Source organism: Suncus etruscus, chromosome 4 (assembly GCF_024139225.1).
Source record: "Suncus etruscus isolate mSunEtr1 chromosome 4, mSunEtr1.pri.cur, whole genome shotgun sequence".
Lineage (NCBI taxonomy): Eukaryota > Metazoa > Chordata > Mammalia > Eulipotyphla > Soricidae > Suncus > Suncus etruscus.
Window position 1 is genome coordinate 70,646,846 of NC_064851.1, and position 22,472 is coordinate 70,669,317.

At 41.6% G+C, this 22,472-nt stretch overlaps 1 protein-coding gene across 1 annotated transcript in view; it reads right to left on the reverse strand.

Moving 5' to 3' along the window:
* Positions 1-22,472, reverse strand: part of ASCC3 (activating signal cointegrator 1 complex subunit 3) — a 329,628-nt gene that overhangs the window by 231,148 nt on the left and 76,008 nt on the right. The window contains exons 8-9 of the mRNA XM_049771320.1: positions 2,929-3,129; positions 2,374-2,514 (exon numbers count right to left, since the gene is read on the reverse strand). Of these exons, the coding sequence (XP_049627277.1) occupies positions 2,374-2,514; positions 2,929-3,129 (342 nt within the window). The remainder of the gene's footprint in view (positions 1-2,373; positions 2,515-2,928; positions 3,130-22,472) is intronic.

Below are 22,472 nucleotides of genomic sequence, written 5' to 3' on the forward strand. Positions count from 1 at the left end.
CCAAGGCAGTTTCCCTGAACTATCATATACTTCTGGCTAAATACTAAGCGATATCTATGAACAATGTAAGCTTTATCAAAACACAATAAACTGTATTTAACTACAGTCTTCTGAAAGCATTCTAATTTTTATAAAAAGGAAAATCACACCTATGACTTTATAACTGTGCATTTCTTACAAAATAAAGGTGGGTCAGTGGGATAGTGCAGTGGTAGGGTGTTTGCCTTGCATGAGGCAGATCCTGGACTGATCTGGTTCAATTCCCAGTGTCCCATATGGTACCCCTTAACAGGAGCAATCTCTGAGCACATAGCCAGGAAAAACCCCTGAGCGTCACTGGGTATGATTCCGCCCCCCCCCCCCAAAAAAAAAAAAAGCTTAGCAAAATAAAGGTGGGAACTATGTTTTTATTTGTTTGTTTGTTTGTTTCTTAAGATTAAGGGTACCTAAAAGTCAGACAACTGAATCTTATTCCATGGATAGATTTTTTTTCATGTTGGAAGGTGGAGCCTTTTAGTAGTTCTCTCCACATTGTTGTATTTTGTTCATTCACTGCTTGTTTGGGGACTACCCCTTCTAGTGCTCAGGGATGCACTCAGAAAATATTCCTGGCTGTGCTTGGGGGACTGTACCGTATGTCCTGTATAGAACCAAGGTCAGCCAGATACTAGGCAAACACATTACCCAGTGTATTATCTTTCCAGCCCCTGATATTTGTCTTGAAATAAAAACATACCTTCTAGTCTCTGCAATCCCCAGTGAGACACAAAACAGATCCTATGTTATATTATACTTAATTTAAACAAGATCTTTAACAAGTCAGGTACTTAGATTTAATTCAATAATAATAAAGAACCATGAAAGCTTATGAGCAAGAAAGTAATATAAGAACAGCATGATAGAATTTGCAAATGATCTCATATGTCTTCATATCATAAAAAAAACAATACTGAAAAAAATTAAATAACAAGAAAAATTGCCTTTAATTGTGGTGATTACTAAGAAACTTACTTTCAAAATTACATTTTTAAAAGCACATTGGACATCATCTTTCTTAGATATTGTGCCCACTAATAATAATTCAGTAGTTAAAATATAGATTTTATCTATTTTCCATCATAATAAGAGATATTCGAAAGTAGAAACTATATGTAAGTGAATTTGCCATTAATTTCACATAATAAAGCACATGCTTTAGTTAACATTCCACTGATGAGTTAAAATTATCTAAAAATTTTTTATTAGGCATTAAGTGATACTCATGGAATAGTTCAGAATACTAATAGGATAATTTAAAGACTTACACATTTTCCTACTATGCAAATTGGAATTCAGTGTTATCTGTAAAGGCTCCACTTACTGTAATCCAATCCCAGGTGAACAGGTCTGTAGCAGGGGTGCCACAAGGGTTAAGAAAAACAGTATAAAAAAAAAGAAAAAAAGAAAAACAGTATAGGAGCTGGAGCAATAGCACAGTGAGTAGGGTTTTTGCCTTGCATGTGGCCAACCTGGGTTTAATCTCTGGCATCCCATATGTTCCCCCAAGCCTGCAGGAGCAATATCTGCGTGTAGAGCTAGAGTAACCCCTGAGTACGTACACCTGCAACCCCCCTCCCCACCAAAAAAAACCCCAACATAGACTTAAAGGAAGAAAGCATGAGGTCAAGGGATTTCAGACTAGTGAACTGAGAGCCTACTGTCCTTCCCATAGGATCTTTTTTATTGACCAGACTTAATCCACATTGGGGGTGGGGCAGGCAAAGTAGTTAACAGACAAAAGTACTTAATGTTAATCCATTTCAAAATGGATGGGCAAAGGAAAAGGAAGCTAGGGAAAAGTCTCTGTTTTGGGAAAGCTCTGTGCTCTGTGTGTATAGATACAAGTAACATACCTTCTTTAAAAAATTTTAACATTTGGGTGTGCCACACCTGGTGATGCTCCAGGACTACACCTGACTGCACTCAGGAATTATTTCTGGTGGTGCTCAGTGGATCAAATGGAACACTGGGGATTTATCTCACGTCAACCACATGACAGGCAAACATCCTATCTGCTATAATACTTATTTCTCCAGCCTAGTATTATCCACATCCTTATTCACTGGTTGAATAGAGATAATCATGAACAATATTTACAATCAGTGCACTTAAAGTTCATTCCAGGAATCTTAGTAATGGTCAAGATACAGTAAAATTCATGGAAATTAGAAGGAATACCATAAAACAAAGTACAATAAAAATGTTCACAGAAGTATGTTTATAAATAAAACAAATACCTTACTTTTGTATTATACATTACTTAATATCTACAATTACCTGATGAAAAATGAATGATATTAAATAAATAAACAAATATCTAGGTCAATAACATACCTGAGTTCGTAAAATTTCACTTTTTGACAACTGCATATCACCAGTCAGTTCTTTCACAATGATGCCTAATGCTTCTAGTCGTTTGCTGAAGTAATTTGTCATTTCAGCTGCCAAGGCTTTCATTGGAGCGACATACACAATCTGCACCAAAGAACCACAAATCCGTGTCACAAGAGCCAATACAAGTCATAATTTATTGGGAAATATGATTGTAGTCACTTAAAGTGAAAAATTTTAATAGTAATAAATGAAAATAATTTATCTTTGTTAGATAAGTATACAGCTGCTAAAGGGCAATGAAATCTGTTTATAAAAACTCATTTTGAAAACTGGTTCTGCTTCAAAGCTAAATGTATTTTTATAGCGTTTCATGGAAGTGGTGGAATTTTTCATGACACAAATGGGGAGTTCCTTAATAGTTTTCAGTAAGTCAAGCAGGAATTCTGTACATGACTTCATGTATCCTTAAAAAGCTTCAGATTTTGCATAATATATAAAACTGAAAAATGATTTTAATTAACACAAAAGCTATTCTCTGACTTATTAATATCCCACCTTAAATTCATTCTTTTTGATAACACCTTGTTCAAAATGTTGGCGAATTTCATGTAGAATAGTAAGCATTGCAATATTGGTTTTTCCAGCTCCGGTAGGAGCACAAATAAGCATGTTCTCATTGGTATTGTATGCAGTGTCAAACACAATCGATTGAATCCTATTGAGTCTCCTCATTCCTTTGAAAGCCAACTGCCCAATCTGAAAAAGAAAAAACAAAACACCACAGTAATTATAATAAAGATACATACTATAGAGGCATAAAAATAAAATATACTCATTTACAATACTAAATTTGAATAATTACTCCCTTTAATTTTTAGTTCCCTACAGTTTAAAATTAAGTGTGCCCAATTAAGAATAATCCAGTGGCCAGAGAGATAGCATGGGAGGTAAGGCGTTTGCCTTTCATGCAGAAGGTCAGTGGTTCGAATCCTGGCATCCCATATGGTCCCTTGAGCCTGCCAGGCGAGATTTCTGAGCAAAGAACCAGGAGTAACCCCTGAGCACTGCTGGGTGTGATCCAATAAATAAATAAATAAATAAATAAATAAATAAATAAATAAATAAATAAATAATCCTAAAAATGTAAAAAAAAAAAAAAAGAAGAAGAAGAAGAATCCATAGCTATTATATAATTTTAATGCACCTGGGGATGTTTTACCAAATTAGAAATTGAATAACAAGACCAGACTTATAACTTTGAATACAATCTTAAGTAGAAAACAATGATATACAGGGACCGCCAACACAGGCAAACTCTGGTTCAAATCCCCGTATCCCATATGGTTCCCAAGCCTGCCAGGAGTGACTTCTTCCTTCTCTTTTTTTTTTGGCGGGGGGTGGGGGGCACAACCGGTGATGCTCGGAGGTTACTCCTGGCTATTCTCTCAGAAATCACTCCTGGCTTGGGGGACCAAATGGATGCTGGGAGATCGAACTGCGGTCCGTCCTATGTCAGCCATGTGCAATGCAAACGCCCTATTACTGTGCCACTGCTCTGGCCCCCAGGAGCGACTTCTGAGCGCAGAGCCAGGAGTAACTCTTGAGCGACAACTGGGGTGTGATCCCCCCCAAAAAAGCCTGATACATTAATCATGTACAAAAACAAAATTAAACTCAGGCATCTTTTGAGTTGATATGGTGGTATTTTCATTTATTTTGACTGGAAAAGGTTAATATAAATGTAATCAAGGATGTCTTTGAGATATAATACAGTTAGAAACAGCTTCAGAATGTCAGAAACTTAAAAAAGCTACTTTCTGAAAATGTAACCACAACAGTAGGAATAACAGTTGTATATTACATTTCATCAGACCTTATACTACAATATACACAACTGTGACCATTTGTTTTATTTCCTCATATAATTCTGAAGACAGTTCTATAAAATAGGTACTATTATTACAACTTTTTAATACAAAAAAGTCATTAAATATTTTACATAAAGTGTTCTACATGAAAAGTCAACAACACAATGTCAGAAACAAAACACTAAGGGAATGTGTGTGCGTGTAAGGGAGTGTGTAAGGGAATGTGTGTGTGTGTGTGTGTGTGTGTGTGTGTGTGTGTGTGTGTGTGTGTGTGTAAATTACTTTCAAGACAGGAATATTACCAAAACAGACATGCAAAGTAACTGACAAATCTATAATTATAGTCTGGGCTTTCAATATGGTTCTCTACTAATTGATAGAATCATTTAATATTATAAGCAAGTTTATGCAAGTAAATTTATCCACTTAAATGAACTAAAATTTTAAAAATTATAAATCACCAAAGCTTAATTAAAAAATATGCAAGTTAAATTACAAATTACCCATTTTTTAAACTAATATTTTTATTTAAGCATTATTATTACAGACATGTTTATAGTTGGGTTCCAGTTATAAAAAAGGACACCTCTCTTCACCAGTGCAACATTCCCATATTTAAAGTGAGTTTTTAGGAATTTAAAAATTGGAAAGTTAAGATTTACTAGCTTAGAGGTGTGGGAGGGGAAAAAAAGATTTACTAGCTTATTTTATAAGGAAAGTATGTCTTAATACCCAAACAAAAGAATAAAATAATATACCCATTTTCTGCATAAAAATGAAAAATTATTAGACAAAATTATTAAACAAAATTTGAGTGTGTTAAATTCTAGATATTATAATATATAATTGCCACATTTTTTCAGAACATGGGAATCTAGGTTAACGTATTAGTTTCGTAAGAGCTGGAGTGAGAATATAGTAGCACTTGCTTTGTATGCAGCTGACCCATGTTTGATCCCTACCATCCCATTAAGCCCCCCTGGGCACCATCAAAACTAATGCCTGAAAGCAGAGCCAGAAAAAAGCCCTGAGCACTGCTTGGTATGGCCCAAATTAAAAAAAAAATGCTGTGCCACTATTTGCAATATGGAGAAACTGAAAGTGTTTGCCTTGCATGCAGAAGGATGGTGGTTCGAATCCCAGCATCCCATATGGTCCCCCGAGAATGCCAGGAGGGATTTCTGAGCATAGAGCCAGGAGTCACCCCTGAGCACTGCCAGGTGTGACTCAAAAACCAAAAAAAAAAAAAGAAAGATTTAACAATATCATTGAAGATTTATAATAACAATTATACAAATAAACCAATCCCAATTAATAAATCTTTCATATAAATCATTCAAATTTCATATCACATTATGGTAATAATCATATCAAGTTATTTTATAAATTAGAATAGATTTTAAACAACTTCATTTCTAAATGTATTCTAAATAGAATAAAAGTACTGTAGATTAATAGTCTTGAGAATGTTTATCTTTTATTATAAACCTCATAGATATTTGCTAAATGTGTTGAAATAATTCTTTTAAAATAATTGCTATTTTATTATTTTTGCCCATAACTAAATAAAGATTTTTCCTTCTCACAACCACAATTTATAATAAATTATTTTAAAGTTAGAATCTTTTTCATGCCCCCTTTCTTTAATGCACTGGAATTCTACAATCTAATAAAATGAAAGAAAAAAAAAACAGGTCATTTTACTAGTATGTCATTAAACATGAGTCATAGAATCACCCACCCACACTTTTTTTTCTCTTATCAACATTTCTTTTTATTGTTTCAATCCACTTTATTTCCTTGGTAACTTCAGTTTTGAGACCACTAAGTGTTCATATTCTTTGGACAATCTTTATTTCCTATATTTCTTTCTTTATATAACCATGTATGAGTGAGATCATCAGATTTGTCTTTCTCCTGATTTATTTTAATTGACACGGTATGGTCAGTTCTACCCATGTCATAACAAAAACAACTTTATCTTTCCTTAACACTGAGAAACAGTTCAGTGTGTACAGAAATCAGATTTTCTTTATACACTTAAAGCACTGAGTTAATTTAATAGCCCTAATTGTTATTATCAAAGTGTCTTCATTTGGGGGGCCAGAGCAGTGGCACAAGCAGTAGGGTGTTTGCCTTATATGCGGCTAAGATAGGACAGATCAGGGTTCTAGTCCCCAGTGTTCCATATGGTCTCCCAAGCCAGCAGCAATTTCTGAGAGCATATCCAGGAGTGTCACAGAGTGTGTGGCCCAAAAACAAAAACAAAAAACAACAACAATAAAAACCAATCATAACAAAATAAACCTTCATTTCTGAGCAACAGTCTGATACTGTTGAGTGAAAACTAAATTTAAAAGAGCTTTTTTTAGTCTCATGACAAGAAACACAGAGTTGAATGCTGCATTGGTGAAGGGGGGTGTTCTGTTTATGACTGAAACCCAACTACAATCATGTTTGTAATCATGGTGCTTAAATAAAGAATTTATATAAAGCAATCAAACAAACAAAGAAACCCAGAGTTGTTATTTCAAGATCCTGCACCAAACCAAGTGCCAAGTGAACTTAGCTAATAGAATTCTTCAGCATATGAAACTTTGTTATTTTTTTTTCAGCACCGCTATCTATATCCATTATTTAAAATTCTTTGAAATGTTGTATTTACTATGATACAAGCACCAACCCTGAGAACATTTTAATTAGCATTGAAGTCCAAATATAACTTACAGTCTACTTCCTTGTGTAACAACTTCATTTATTAAAATCTTTCCACGTTTCAAAAAACAAAGGTACCTCCATTTCTAATAGTAGTGATTCATGCAAACCATTTTTTAAAATTTTGTATGAAATAAATTATACAAATTTTTAGCATGCAGTTAAAATTTGGTACCTACATACTACAATATTATCACCAAATACAACCCTTTTAAGTAATATATTGTCATCATCACCCTTAACCTTAAAATGAATTGTCTTTAGGTCTACCAGTTGCAAGATTAAAATTAGAATTTTTTAAATGTTTTTACATTTTCCTCATGCCTAACCACTTGCCAGAAATACAGCAAATAAATTTGTACTAATTGACAATTCAACTGAATAAACAAGGGGAAAGGTCCTCAATATCCTCCAAAGAAACAGTAAACTTGTTCTAACCCTATAAGTATCATACCAGGGAAAAAATAAATATGTAACATAAATCAAATACATAGCATAAATCATAGCTCATCATCTGTATTCTTGTCTGAAAGTTTAAATTTTAATTGTAAATCTGAAAAAAAAAAAAAGAATAAATATTTTGCCAGTGAGATTTTCTGCTTAAAAAAGGAAAAGGAGGGGCTGGAGAGATAACATGGAAGTAGTGCTTTTGCCTTGCATGCAGAAAGTCGGTGGTTCGAATCCCAGCATCCCATATGGTCCCCTGAGTCTGCCAGGAGCGGTTTCTGAGTGTGGAGCCAGGAGTGACCCTTGAGCGCTGATGCGTGTGACCCAAAAAGCAAAAAAGAAAAACGAAAAAAAAGAAAAGAAAAAGAAAAGGAAAAGGAATGTGTACTGAAGGGTAAGAGGTAGTCTTGTGCATGGTCTAATTCCCAGCACTATATATGGTCCCCCAAGCATGGCTAGGAGTGAGTCCTAAGCAAACAGAATGACCATAAAGCCAAGAGGAAGCACTAAGAGCTGTTGTCTGGGAGCTTATACTGACTGTGTAACCCCCCAAAAATAAACCCTCCTTCGAGGGTGGGGCGGTGGCGATAAAGGTAAGGTGCCTGCCTTGCCTGTGCTAGCTTTGGACCCCCGGTGTCCCATATGGTCCCCCAAGCCAGGAGCAACTTCTGAGCACATAGCCAGGAGTAACCCCTGAGCATTACCGGGTGTGGCCCAAAAATTAAAAATAAATAAATAAATAAATAAATAAATAAATAAATAAATAAATAAATAAATAAATAAATAAATAAACCCTCCTTCGAAAGTTAATAAATGTGCACAAATAACAATTACAGCAGTTTTAAAAATATAACTAGATATCTCAGAAGATTTCAGACTGTGTGAGCTATCGGAACAAGAAATAATCAAGTCATACTTCATGATGTATGAGATTTCTTACATTTGAAAGATATTCAGTTACATTCAAATAACATGGTAAAAAAAGTTAAAAATAATTTTAAAAACTAAGAAAAATTCTAACTCACTCAAATTTATAGCAATGTAAAAGCAACATTGTTTATGTTTATACAAGTATCATCTAACTATATGGCACAAAAATTATTCCAAATAGTTGGTAGTATTTGAACTTAAATGATATTCACATTGTTTTTATATATTAATGAATATAAAAAGTTAAACTAATTATTTTTCTTAATGTGCAGCATTTATTTTTAAACAAAAATCGAGGATCTCATGGTTATTTATCATAAATGCCAGATATTTATCCCAAGAGCTATTTCAAATAGCTCATATTACAATTAAAATAAAAATAAAACCAACTTAATTGGTTTTAATGAAGTATTTAAAGCATCAAAAGACATTTGAATGCTCCAAATTTCATCATAATTCACTTGTATATATGTACACACATGTATATTTATTTCATCATACTAATCTTGTAGAAACAACATAACTTTATAGACTTTATAGAAAATACATGTTTTAAATACCCCTTGTATACTAGCTATACAACTGCCTCAAATGTGCACTTTTTAAAAAAAATTGGCACAGGGACCAAAATGATTGTACAGTGGTAGTGTTTGCCTTAGATGTGGCTGACCTAGGATGGAGCTTGGTTTGATCCCCGGCATCCCATATGGTCCCCCAAAGCCTGGGGCGATTTCTGAGTACACGGCTAGGAATAACCCCTGCGTATCACTGGATATGGTTCCACCCCCCCCAAAAAAAAGAATTGGTACAACCTAAAAGAACAAAACTGTATACTATGCACAGGACAATTATAATAATCAAACATAAGTACTTACACTGCTCATAGGTTAAAAACAATTAAATAGACTTAAAAATTAATGAAGGACTGTCCCTTCCAAGCCACTGCATATGTCAAGCTTAAATTTTAAATATTTTAATAGTATACATTAAAGTTTCAGCATACATTTAGGAAAATATAAATACAAAAGTCAAACACTAAATAATTTTCATAGTTTAAGTTTCCTCTGGCTCTAGGTAATAAATCAGAAAAGTTACAAAGTAGGGTTAGTAAGTGGATTCAAATATTTCAAACATAGTCTATGCTTTATATCTTGGAAGCCCACCATCATAAATATTCCTCATAACTCCTCAACACTGAACCATTAAAATTCCTGGAATTAAAAATTAAAATTAAATAATTATTATAGCTTACGCTTATCATCATAGGCAGTTAAAATTCATGAGAAAGGGGGCAGGAGCAATAGCACAACAGGTAGAGCATTTGCCTTGCACACAGCTGACTGGATTTGATCCTCAGCATTACATATGGTCCCTTGAGCATGCCAGGATTAATTCCTGAGCAAAGAGCCCTGAGTGCAGATACTTCGTAAACCCTGAGTACTTCCATGTATGGTCCCAAAAAACCAAAAAACAAACAAACCAAAAAAAAAAAATACATGGAAATAAAAACAAAACTATTAACATGAATACTCTGAATACTTAACATCCTTACATAGACTTTAGTTTTATTTTATATAATTAGCCAATGTTTTCATTCATAGATTTTTAAGTACTATTTCATGCATGTGTATGCATAAAACTATGTTTTACCAATTATTAGGTCCTTTTAATAGGATATATTTTAAAGAAATTTAGATCTGTCATTCATAGCTAGAATTATCATTCCACAAATATTAAACATCTTATCTTTGACAACAAATCCTTCAAATGATCTAATGGTAGGTAAAATAGTATCAGAATATTTATACTAATGAACAAAAATTTCAAATAATTACTTACGACTAAAATTTTTAGATGATACATTTATCATCCCAGACATTACTTGAAACTATATATCTGGGAAGGTGGTTAGAGAGGTGACATAGTTGAGAACAAAAGGACAAGTGGGCTATAAGAAAACAAAGAAGAAAAAAAGAAAGAAAGAAAACAGAAGCATGGCATAGTCTAGATAGAGCAAAGAAAGACCTAGAAATAAACCACTAAATTAGAAATAAGCTAATACGGGTCAAAAAGCTGTTAGTTGTTCAGCATGGATGAGTAAATGATAAGACATGATCATGAATCAGAAATAAAAATTTTATGTGTGCAAAGTTTAGGTCAAAAATAGAATAAATAAAATAGCCAACAATTAAATGGGCCATTGAAAAAGTACCCAGGTTAAGGTATTTGCCCTGCATCCTGCTATCCTTTTCAAATTCCTGGTACAACATATGGTCCCCTGGGCACCACCAGGGTCACTCCTATGCAAAGAGTCAGGAGCAGCCCCTGGATACTACTAACAGGTGTATTCTCCAAATCCAAATAAAATATAAAATCAAAGAATTTTTTTAGTTTTATTTATTTATTTTTAGGTTTTGGGCCACACCTGGCAGTGTTCAGGGATTACTCCAGGCTCTGCACTCAGAAATTTCTCCTGGCAGGCCTGGGGGACCATATGGGATGCCAGGATTCGAACCACCATCTATCCTGGATTGGCTGCATGCAAGGTAAAAACCCTACTGCTGTGCTATCTCTCTGGCCCAAGAATTTAGGTTTTAAATCTCAATATAGAGTTTCTACAAAATTTTAAGTATAAGAATGGCATGTTTTTAAACTCTCTGGCTACCATAAAGAATATTTAAAGTAGTAGGAAGAAATTGTTAATAGTACAAATGAGGTAAGATACTGGCTTATATTTAGCTCATTAAATAGAGAAGTAGATAAAAACAGATTTTTAAGATATATCCATCAGAATTTGATCACGAATAAAATATGACAAAATGAAAAAATAATTTAAAATTTACTTTCTTCATTATATGAATATAATTCCTATAAATTAAATTGATTATATTATTGATGAAAATTTAAGAAAACAAAGGGGAATTTTTTGAAAGAAATATTAGAATTACAAAAAGAAATACAAACAGGAAAGTATATTTAAATTCAAAGGACAATGGGAAGATTAGTAAGTTTTACAAATTGTTTTAAAAAAAGATACAGTGATTTACCCAAGGTTACAGGCAGAGAGAGAAAATGTGAAATTTTTAGACTAGTAATCTTTTCAAATTCTAAAATTAGAAGCTCACAGATACTTGATAAATGGTTAGTAAATTCTTCTAGAAAAAAAAAGCAAAAATGTTTATATTTAATACAACTTTTAACCTATAGTTTACTTGTTCCAAAATCCTGTTTTTGGTTTTTGGGTTTTTTGTTTGTTTCTTTGTTTATGTTTTGGGGCCACACCTGATGACACTCAAGTTACTCCTGACTCTGCAATCAGAAATCACTCCTGGCAGACTTGGGATGCCAGGGATTGAACCCAGGTTGTTTTTGCATACAAGACAAACACATTACCCAATGCCCTCCCCCAATCCTTTTGTTGTAATCTGTATTATTCAACTGCACTTAAGCTTAGCAGAATTTAATAATACAACTAGCTAAGTATAGTCTTGCATCCTATAGTGCTAAATACCAAATAGGACAACACTTTAACCACTTAAATAAAATAGTACACTTTATGGTTTATTCGAAGTATTTATATTTTATTATTTGAGAGGTATGATATATATTAATGTACCAAGAATATTTTGATCTAACTTTCAACAATGGCTAAAAATTGAATAATAATTTCTGGTTTTAGGAAAATGGTAAAAGTATCTTGCTTATGAGGCAAATCATTTCCAAACAAATGTTATAGAACTTACATATATGAAGAATGCCTGTCATTCAACAAAAAGCAACTGAACTAAAAGTTTGACATATTCTGATTAATTTTCCTTTAACAGTTCATATCATGGAAAAGAATAATATTTTATCATTTTAATTTAAGTATGTAAGACAATAATTATGCAGATAACATTTTTAAGTGATAACTGAAAGGTCAACACAAAAATATTAAATGGTAAGTTAGATACACATGATGAGTTTTTAGCTTTCCAAATCATCAAATTACCATTTCTCAAAAAGTCCCAGATTAGGGCCCGGAGAGATAGCACAGCAGCATTTGCCTTGCAAGCAGCCAATCCAGGACCTAAGGTGGTTGGCTCAAATCCCGGAGTCCCATATGGTCCCCCGTGCCTGCCAGGAGCTATTTCTGAGCAGACAGCCAGGAATAAACCCCTAAGCACCGCCAGGTGTGGCCCAAAAACCAAAAAAAAAAAAAAAAAAAGTCCCAGATTAGAAGAATGATAAGCAAATTAAGAAATATATACCAAAGATAATATTATGTATTCATTGAAGTAATGCACAATGAGAGCACAAAGAAACACAAAAAGTATCATAAAAAATGACAAGTGAGGGAAAAACACAATGCAAATTTATAGTTATATTACAATCATGAAATAAAAAGACACATAAAAACTGAGTCTGTCCCTTCCTGGCACCCAATTCTTATAAGCAGTTATGTGGGTTCTCCACTGCAAAATTTGATTTCTTTAGGTCTTTCTGGAGGAGCCATGATCAACTTTATTGACCAACAGGAGGGAAAAAAATCTGTGCATTGTTTATGTGAAGGGGATTGTGGGCAACAAAATACTTTTCCAACTGATGACGGTGATATGGTGACTGCCACAGTGGATAAAGGCAAACCAGACAAGGAAAAAAAATGATGCCTCAACAGTATTTAATTTGATAACAAATATTATACTGAAAAAGTCATGTGTTTGTTTATAAGATAATACTGGGTCAAAGAAACAATGAAAACAAATGAAAAGTTCTGCTACAACAAAACCAACTACAAAACAATGTGCATACGTATTGACCAGCATTGCATCCAATATAGAAATACAGCATTATCCTTTGGTACATTTGCTAAAAACAACCTAGTATTTAAAAATGGGCTGGAGAGATAGAACAGGGGTTAAGGCATATTTCTGCACACAGTCAATCCCAGTTTGATTCTCATACCGTATATTATCTCTAGAGCACTGCCAAGAGTCCCTTCTCCCTAGGCTACATATATGTGCCACCTCCACAAAATAAAACAGGCAAGTAATACTTTCACGTGTACAGAGATTTGATTTTTTTCTTTGTAAGCTGATTCCCTTCCTTGATTATTAATGTGAGTTCAAGGCTCATCTGAAGATAAACCATTATCCAATAGTGCTAGAAAAACTGCAAAACAAACAAACAAACAAACAAAACAAAACAAAACACACCACACACACACACACACACACACACACAGAAAATAGGCATAATATTTCTCAGGAGAAAAATCAGTTTCATCCACTAATTCTCAGCTTGCTTAAAGCTCAAGGATATTTCTCAATAATGACTTCAAAAAGACATTCAGGAGAACACTCCACATGCCAGGATTTCGTGGGCTTTTGACTGGTATGATGGGGGCTCTGGGCAGGACAGCTAGCCATAGGACCCTGGGCTGACCACTTTGTCCAGGAGAGCATGATTCCCCCCACACCAGGCGGGTCTTCAGGGCCACGCCTGGTTAATCGGGCCTTGGGGGGAGGGGGTGAGAGATTCCTCCCTAGGCATCCAAAAACTGCAGGGGCTTGGCTGGGCCCAGAACACTCCGAATGCCAGGATTTCTTGGTGTGTTTGCCTGGTATGTTGGGGGCTCTGGGCAGGACAGCTGGCCATAGGACCCCTGGGCTGACCACTTAGTCCAGGGGAACAAGATTCCCCCACACCAGGCGGGTCTTCAGGGCCACGCCTGGTTAATCGGGCCCTGGGGGGAGGGGGTGAGAAATCCTTCCTAGGCATCCAAAAACCACAGAGGCTCGGCTGGGACCAGAACACTCCACATGCCAGGATTTCGTGGGCTTTTGACTGGTATGATGGGGGCTCTGGGCAGGACAGCTAGCCATAGGACCCTGGGCTGACCACTTTGTCCAGGAGAGCATGATTCCCCCCACACCAGGCGGGTCTTCAGGGCCACGCCTGGTTAATCGGGCCTTGGGGGGAGGGGGTGAGAGATTCCTCCCTAGGCATCCAAAAACTGCAGGGGCTTGGCTGGGCCCAGAACACTCCGAATGCCAGGATTTCTTGGTGTGTTTGCCTGGTATGTTGGGGGCTCTGGGCAGGACAGCTGGCCATAGGACCCCTGGGCTGACCACTTAGTCCAGGGGAACAAGATTCCCCCACACCAGGCGGGTCTTCAGGGCCACGCCTGGTTAATCGGGCCCTGGGGGGAGGGGGTGAGAAATCCTTCCTAGGCATCCAAAAACCACAGAGGCTCGGCTGGGACCAGAACACTCCACATGCCAGGATTTCGTGGGCTTTTGACTGGTATGATGGGGGCTCTGGGCAGGACAGCTAGCCATAGGACCCTGGGCTGACCACTTTGTCCAGGAGAGCATGATTCCCCCCACACCAGGCGGGTCTTCAGGGCCACGCCTGGTTAATCGGGCCTTGGGGGGAGGGGGTGAGAGATTCCTCCCTAGGCATCCAAAAACCACAGGGGCTTGGCTGGGCCCAGAACACTCCGAATGCCAGGATTTCTTGGTGTGTTTGCCTGGTATGTTGGGGGCTCTGGGCAGGACAGCTGGCCATAGGACCCCTGGGCTGACCACTTAGTCCAGGGGAACAAGATTCCCCCACACCAGGCGGGTCTTCAGGGCCACGCCTGGTTAATCGGGCCCTGGGGGGAGGGGGTGAGAAATCCTTCCTAGGCATCCAAAAACCACAGAGGCTCGGCTGGGACCAGAACACTCCACATGCCAGGATTTCGTGGGCTTTTGACTGGTATGATGGGGGCTCTGGGCAGGACAGCTAGCCATAGGACCCTGGGCTGACCACTTTGTCCAGGAGAGCATGATTCCCCCCACACCAGGCGGGTCTTCAGGGCCACGCCTGGTTAATCGGGCCTTGGGGGGAGGGGGTGAGAGATTCCTCCCTAGGCATCCAAAAACTACAGGGGCTTGGCTGGGCCCAGAACACTCCGAATGCCAGGATTTCTTGGTGTGTTTGCCTGGTATGTTGGGGGCTCTGGGCAGGACAGCTGGCCATAGGACCCCTGGGCTGACCACTTAGTCCAGGGGAACAAGATTCCCCCACACCAGGCGGGTCTTCAGGGCCACGCCTGGTTAATCGGGCCCTGGGGGGAGGGGGTGAGAAATCCTTCCTAGGCATCCAAAAACCACAGAGGCTCGGCTGGGACCAGAACACTCCACATGCCAGGATTTCGTGGGCTTTTGACTGGTATGATGGGGGCTCTGGGCAGGACAGCTAGCCATAGGACCCTGGGCTGACCACTTTGTCCAGGAGAGCATGATTCCCCCCACACCAGGCGGGTCTTCAGGGCCACGCCTGGTTAATCGGGCCTTGGGGGGAGGGGGTGAGAGATTCCTCCCTAGGCATCCAAAAACTACAGGGGCTTGGCTGGGCCCAGAACACTCCGAATGCCAGGATTTCTTGGTGTGTTTGCCTGGTATGTTGGGGGCTCTGGGCAGGACAGCTGGCCATAGGACCCCTGGGCTGACCACTTAGTCCAGGGGAACAAGATTCCCCCACACCAGGCGGGTCTTCAGGGCCACGCCTGGTTAATCGGGCCCTGGGGGGAGGGGGTGAGAAATCCTTCCTAGGCATCCAAAAACCACAGAGGCTCGGCTGGGACCAGAACACTCCACATGCCAGGATTTCGTGGGCTTTTGACTGGTATGATGGGGGCTCTGGGCAGGACAGCTAGCCATAGGACCCTGGGCTGACCACTTTGTCCAGGAGAGCATGATTCCCCCCACACCAGGCGGGTCTTCAGGGCCACGCCTGGTTAATCGGGCCTTGGGGGGAGGGGGTGAGAGATTCCTCCCTAGGCATCCAAAAACTACAGGGGCTTGGCTGGGCCCAGAACACTCCGAATGCCAGGATTTCTTGGTGTGTTTGCCTGGTATGTTGGGGGCTCTGGGCAGGACAGCTGGCCATAGGACCCCTGGGCTGACCACTTAGTCCAGGGGAACAAGATTCCCCCACACCAGGCGGGTCTTCAGGGCCACGCCTGGTTAATCGGGCCCTGGGGGGAGGGGGTGAGAAATCCTTCCTAGGCATCCAAAAACCACAGAGGCTCGGCTGGGACCAGAACACTCCACATGCCAGGATTTCGTGGGCTTTTGACTGGTATGATGGGGGCTCTGGGCAGGACAGCTAGCCATAGGACCCTGGGCTGACCACTTTGTCCAGGAGAGCATGATTCCCCCCACACCAGGCGGGTCTTCAGGGCCACGCCTGGTTAATCGGGCCTTGGGGGGAGGGGGTGAGAGATTCCTCCCTAGGCATCCAAAAACTGCAGGGGCTTGGCTGGGCCCAGAACACTCCGAATGCCAGGATTTCTTGGTGTGTTTGCCTGGTATGTTGGGGGCTCTGGGCAGGACAGCTGGCCATAGGACCCCTGGGCTGACCACTTAGTCCAGGGGAACAAGATTCCCCCACACCAGGCGGGTCTTCAGGGCCACGCCTGGTTAATCGGGCCCTGGGGGGAGGGGGTGAGAAATCCTTCCTAGGCATCCAAAAACCACAGAGGCTCGGCTGGGACCAGAACACTCCACATGCCAGGATTTCGTGGGCTTTTGACTGGTATGATGGGGGCTCTGGGCAGGACAGCTAGCCATAGGACCCTGGGCTGACCACTTTGTCCAGGAGAGCATGATTCCCCCCACACCAGGCGGGTCTTCAGGGCCACGCCTGGTTAATCGGGCCTTGGGGGGAGGGGGTGAGAGATTCCTCCCTAGGCATCCAAAAACTACAGGGGCTTGGCTGGGCCCAGAACACTCCGAATGCCAGGATTTCTTGGTGTGTTTGCCTGGTATGTTGGGGGCTCTGGGCAGGACAGCTGGCCATAGGACCCCTGGGCTGACCACTTAGTCCAGGGGAACAAGATTCCCCCACACCAGGCGGGTCTTCAGGGCCACGCCTGGTTAATCGGGCCCTGGGGGGAGGGGGTGAGAAATCCTTCCTAGGCATCCAAAAACCACAGAGGCTCGGCTGGGACCAGAACACTCCACATGCCAGGATTTCGTGGGCTTTTGACTGGTATGATGGGGGCTCTGGGCAGGACAGCTAGCCATAGGACCCTGGGCTGACCACTTTGTCCAGGAGAGCATGATTCCCCCCACACCAGGCGGGTCTTCAGGGCCACGCCTGGTTAATCGGGCCTTGGGGGGAGGGGGTGAGAGATTCCTCCCTAGGCATCCAAAAACTACAGGGGCTTGGCTGGGCCCAGAACACTCCTAATGCCAGGATTTCTTGGTGTGTTTGCCTGGTATGTTGGGGGCTCTGGGCAGGACAGCTGGCCATAGGACCCCTGGGCTGACCACTTAGTCCAGGGGAACAAGATTCCCCCACACCAGGCGGGTCTTCAGGGCCACGCCTGGTTAATCGGGCCCTGGGGGGAGGGGGTGAGAAATCCTTCCTAGGCATCCAAAAACCACAGAGGCTCGGCTGGGACCAGAACACTCCACATGCCAGGATTTCGTGGGCTTTTGACTGGTATGATGGGGGCTCTGGGCAGGACAGCTAGCCATAGGACCCTGGGCTGACCACTTTGTCCAGGAGAGCATGATTCCCCCCACACCAGGCGGGTCTTCAGGGCCACGCCTGGTTAATCGGGCCTTGGGGGGAGGGGGTTAGAGATTCCTCCCTAGGCATCCAAAAACTACAGGGGCTTGGCTGGGCCCAGAACACTCCGAATGCCAGGATTTCTTGGTGTGTTTGCCTGGTATGTTGGGGGCTCTGGGCAGGACAGCTGGCCATAGGACCCCTGGGCTGACCACTTAGTCCAGGGGAACAAGATTCCCCCACACCAGGCGGGTCTTCAGGGCCACGCCTGGTTAATCGGGCCCTGGGGGGAGGGGGTGAGAAATCCTTCCTAGGCATCCAAAAACCACAGAGGCTCGGCTGGGACCAGAACACTCCACATGCCAGGATTTCGTGGGCTTTTGACTGGTATGATGGGGGCTCTGGGCAGGACAGCTAGCCATAGGACCCTGGGCTGACCACTTTGTCCAGGAGAGCATGATTCCCCCCACACCAGGCGGGTCTTCAGGGCCACGCCTGGTTAATCGGGCCTTGGGGGGAGGGGGTGAGAGATTCCTCCCTAGGCATCCAAAAACTACAGGGGCTTGGCTGGGCCCAGAACACTCCGAATGCCAGGATTTCTTGGTGTGTTTGCCTGGTATGTTGGGGGCTCTGGGCAGGACAGCTGGCCATAGGACCCCTGGGCTGACCACTTAGTCCAGGGGAACAAGATTCCCCCACACCAGGCGGGTCTTCAGGGCCACGCCTGGTTAATCGGGCCCTGGGGGGAGGGGGTGAGAAATCCTTCCTAGGCATCCAAAAACCACAGAGGCTCGGCTGGGACCAGAACACTCCACATGCCAGGATTTCGTGGGCTTTTGACTGGTATGATGGGGGCTCTGGGCAGGACAGCTAGCCATAGGACCCTGGGCTGACCACTTTGTCCAGGAGAGCATGATTCCCCCCACACCAGGCGGGTCTTCAGGGCCACGCCTGGTTAATCGGGCCTTGGGGGGAGGGGGTGAGAGATTCCTCCCTAGGCATCCAAAAACTACAGGGGCTTGGCTGGGCCCAGAACACTCCGAATGCCAGGATTTCTTGGTGTGTTTGCCTGGTATGTTGGGGGCTCTGGGCAGGACAGCTGGCCATAGGACCCCTGGGCTGACCACTTAGTCCAGGGGAACAAGATTCCCCCACACCAGGCGGGTCTTCAGGGCCACGCCTGGTTAATCGGGCCCTGGGGGGAGGGGGTGAGAAATCCTTCCTAGGCATCCAAAAACCACAGAGGCTCGGCTGGGACCAGAACACTCCACATGCCAGGATTTCGTGGGCTTTTGACTGGTATGATGGGGGCTCTGGGCAGGACAGCTAGCCATAGGACCCTGGGCTGACCACTTTGTCCAGGAGAGCATGATTCCCCCCACACCAGGCGGGTCTTCAGGGCCACGCCTGGTTAATCGGGCCTTGGGGGGAGGGGGTGAGAGATTCCTCCCTAGGCATCCAAAAACTACAGGGGCTTGGCTGGGCCCAGAACACTCCGAATGCCAGGATTTCTTGGTGTGTTTGCCTGGTATGTTGGGGGCTCTGGGCAGGACAGCTGGCCATAGGACCCCTGGGCTGACCACTTAGTCCAGGGGAACAAGATTCCCCCACACCAGGCGGGTCTTCAGGGCCACGCCTGGTTAATCGGGCCCTGGGGGGAGGGGGTGAGAAATCCTTCCTAGGCATCCAAAAACCACAGAGGCTCGGCTGGGACCAGAACACTCCACATGCCAGGATTTCGTGGGCTTTTGACTGGTATGATGGGGGCTCTGGGCAGGACAGCTAGCCATAGGACCCTGGGCTGACCACTTTGTCCAGGAGAGCATGATTCCCCCCACACCAGGCGGGTCTTCAGGGCCACGCCTGGTTAATCGGGCCTTGGGGGGAGGGGGTGAGAGATTCCTCCCTAGGCATCCAAAAACTACAGGGGCTTGGCTGGGCCCAGAACACTCCGAATGCCAGGATTTCTTGGTGTGTTTGCCTGGTATGTTGGGGGCTCTGGGCAGGACAGCTGGCCATAGGACCCCTGGGCTGACCACTTAGTCCAGGGGAACAAGATTCCCCCACACCAGGCGGGTCTTCAGGGCCACGCCTGGTTAATCGGGCCCTGGGGGGAGGGGGTGAGAAATCCTTCCTAGGCATCCAAAAACCACAGAGGCTCGGCTGGGACCAGAACACTCCACATGCCAGGATTTCGTGGGCTTTTGACTGGTATGATGGGGGCTCTGGGCAGGACAGCTAGCCATAGGACCCTGGGCTGACCACTTTGTCCAGGAGAGCATGATTCCCCCCACACCAGGCGGGTCTTCAGGGCCACGCCTGGTTAATCGGGCCTTGGGGGGAGGGGGTGAGAGATTCCTCCCTAGGCATCCAAAAACTACAGAACCGCGCGGGGGCTTACGCCCCCGCGCGTACTTCATGTATTTCATGTATTCAGAATATCCCTTATTCTTATGTTATGTTTTCCGTATACAGAATGTTTATTTTGTATTCTCCCCTTTCCCACACCCCTACAAAGCTCTTTTTCACTCCTTAACTCTCTAACCCCTTCTCAAACATCACTAATCTAGTTTTCTCTTTTTAACTTCAGTAGTGTAGAATCGTAATCACAGTCCAAAGCTGTGCATTGTGTATGACAACCCCAAACTGTTTCAAGATACATAAAATGGACACGTATTTCTTTAGAATATTTTGTGTTTTTTCTCTGACAGCTATAATTCTTACTAAATGTTGTCTTATACAGTGATGATTCTAACCACTTTTTATCTTCTCTTTTTAAGCTGTTTAACAAGTAATTTTGGTGGAAGAGTCCCCCAGTTTAATGCTTATGATTGAGTCATGTCAATGGAATCATTGTAATTGTTCTTATGGCCCCCATATGCGCCAATAACACCATGTGGCATTGCTTCTTATTTGCATAGGCACATTAAAATGGGAAAATAGTATAAATACAAATAAGATCCTATCTAATAGAGATTAGAACACACAAACCTTGTAGTGCAGAGGGACCTTACACCCTGAACATTGACATAACGACCTGGCACAGACCTCAGAAGAAAGGGCATATTCCATTCTCCCCTGAACCAGGAAAGCCATCCACGAAACATCCAGGCTGGTCTATAACATCACCTGGAAGCAATCCTCTAACATGGAAGACCTACACTGCTCAGACTTCGACCTGCTCAAAAGAGACTTCCCTTAACACTGAGAAGACTTAACAACAACAACGACCGGCTTACAGGACAGGGCTCCCTGCATTGCCCTTTGATTGTGAGGTGAAAGGAGAGGATGCTCCACGTCCTGACTTCAATGTAAGATATGCAGATTCCAGGATCTTTAATACAGAAACATGATACCAACAACAGAGACTGTGTGAAAAATAAAAGTGTGTTGGCACTACAGACAATGTATTGGATTGGACGATCTAGCTTGCTTGGAGCCTAGACTTGGTCTTGTGCCAGGAAACTTCAGGGGTCTGGTCTCTTTGTACTTAGGCCAAGGTTATTTCTTTCCATGTTCCTCATATTTTGATGGGCCTATGCAAACAACAATTGCCACTCTAACACCATTCTTACTGTGCTCCTTTGACTCTAATCCTTAAAAAGAACTCACTTAAAATTTGAGGTTAACTTAAGCTAATATGCATGTATATGGAAATGTAAGAAAATACTATGCCTGTAATGTTTAAGGAGTTACGTAAGTTTTATGGCTTTAGATTGCCTTGTGTACTGTTAAGAAATATTATAATGTGTTACAATCTGGGGACTTGAGGGACAAAGTAATTGTACATGGATTCTGTCTTATTTATCTTAATGTTCTTTGGCTGAAATTTCAAAGTTAATATATCAGCAAGGGGACTTCTGAGAATTATGTTATGGGTGATTGTCCTTCCACTGTAACTTTACCTTGTCCTCTTACTTTGCACCCTTGTTCTCATAATTAAAAATAAAAATTTAAAAAAAAAAAAAAAAAAAAAAAAAAAAAAAAAAAAAAAAAAAAAGACATTCAGAAAATCTGGAGCTAAGTATGAGACCTTGGGATAAAATATTAACAATTTCAAGTAAAATTTGTAAAATTTAACTAGTTCCATTACTGTTATGCTTAATTTTATTTAGGCTGTTAGCCATATAACTTTTTTTCATAAACATAAATTTAGATTACCAGTTGACAAAATTGTGCTAGAAGATATATTGGCTCTTTAGTGGTAACATTTACCCCGAAGGCATATGCAGTCATATTTAATTGAGCCAAGACTGCCTCAATTAAAAAGTTATCTTTCATTAAAAAGTGTAAAAACAAACTTAAAATAAAATGAATAAAAATAGAGTAAGTTTTATTGTTGCAGAGGCCATTCAGAGCAGTGCATGGAGAGACCAAGGGTTACTTATGATAGTGCTTGGGAAATGTTGCGGGGATTAAGTCCAGAGGCGAAGGCCTGTGCTTATCACTGTGAGTAATACCCCTGGATCCAGATTTCTGGATTGGTGGATGATGAAGACTTTATACAATTATTTTTAATGAGGTTTACCTATATATACATGGTATCTATCACTGTAAAAGACTAACATTAATAAGTCTGAACATCATTTAGCA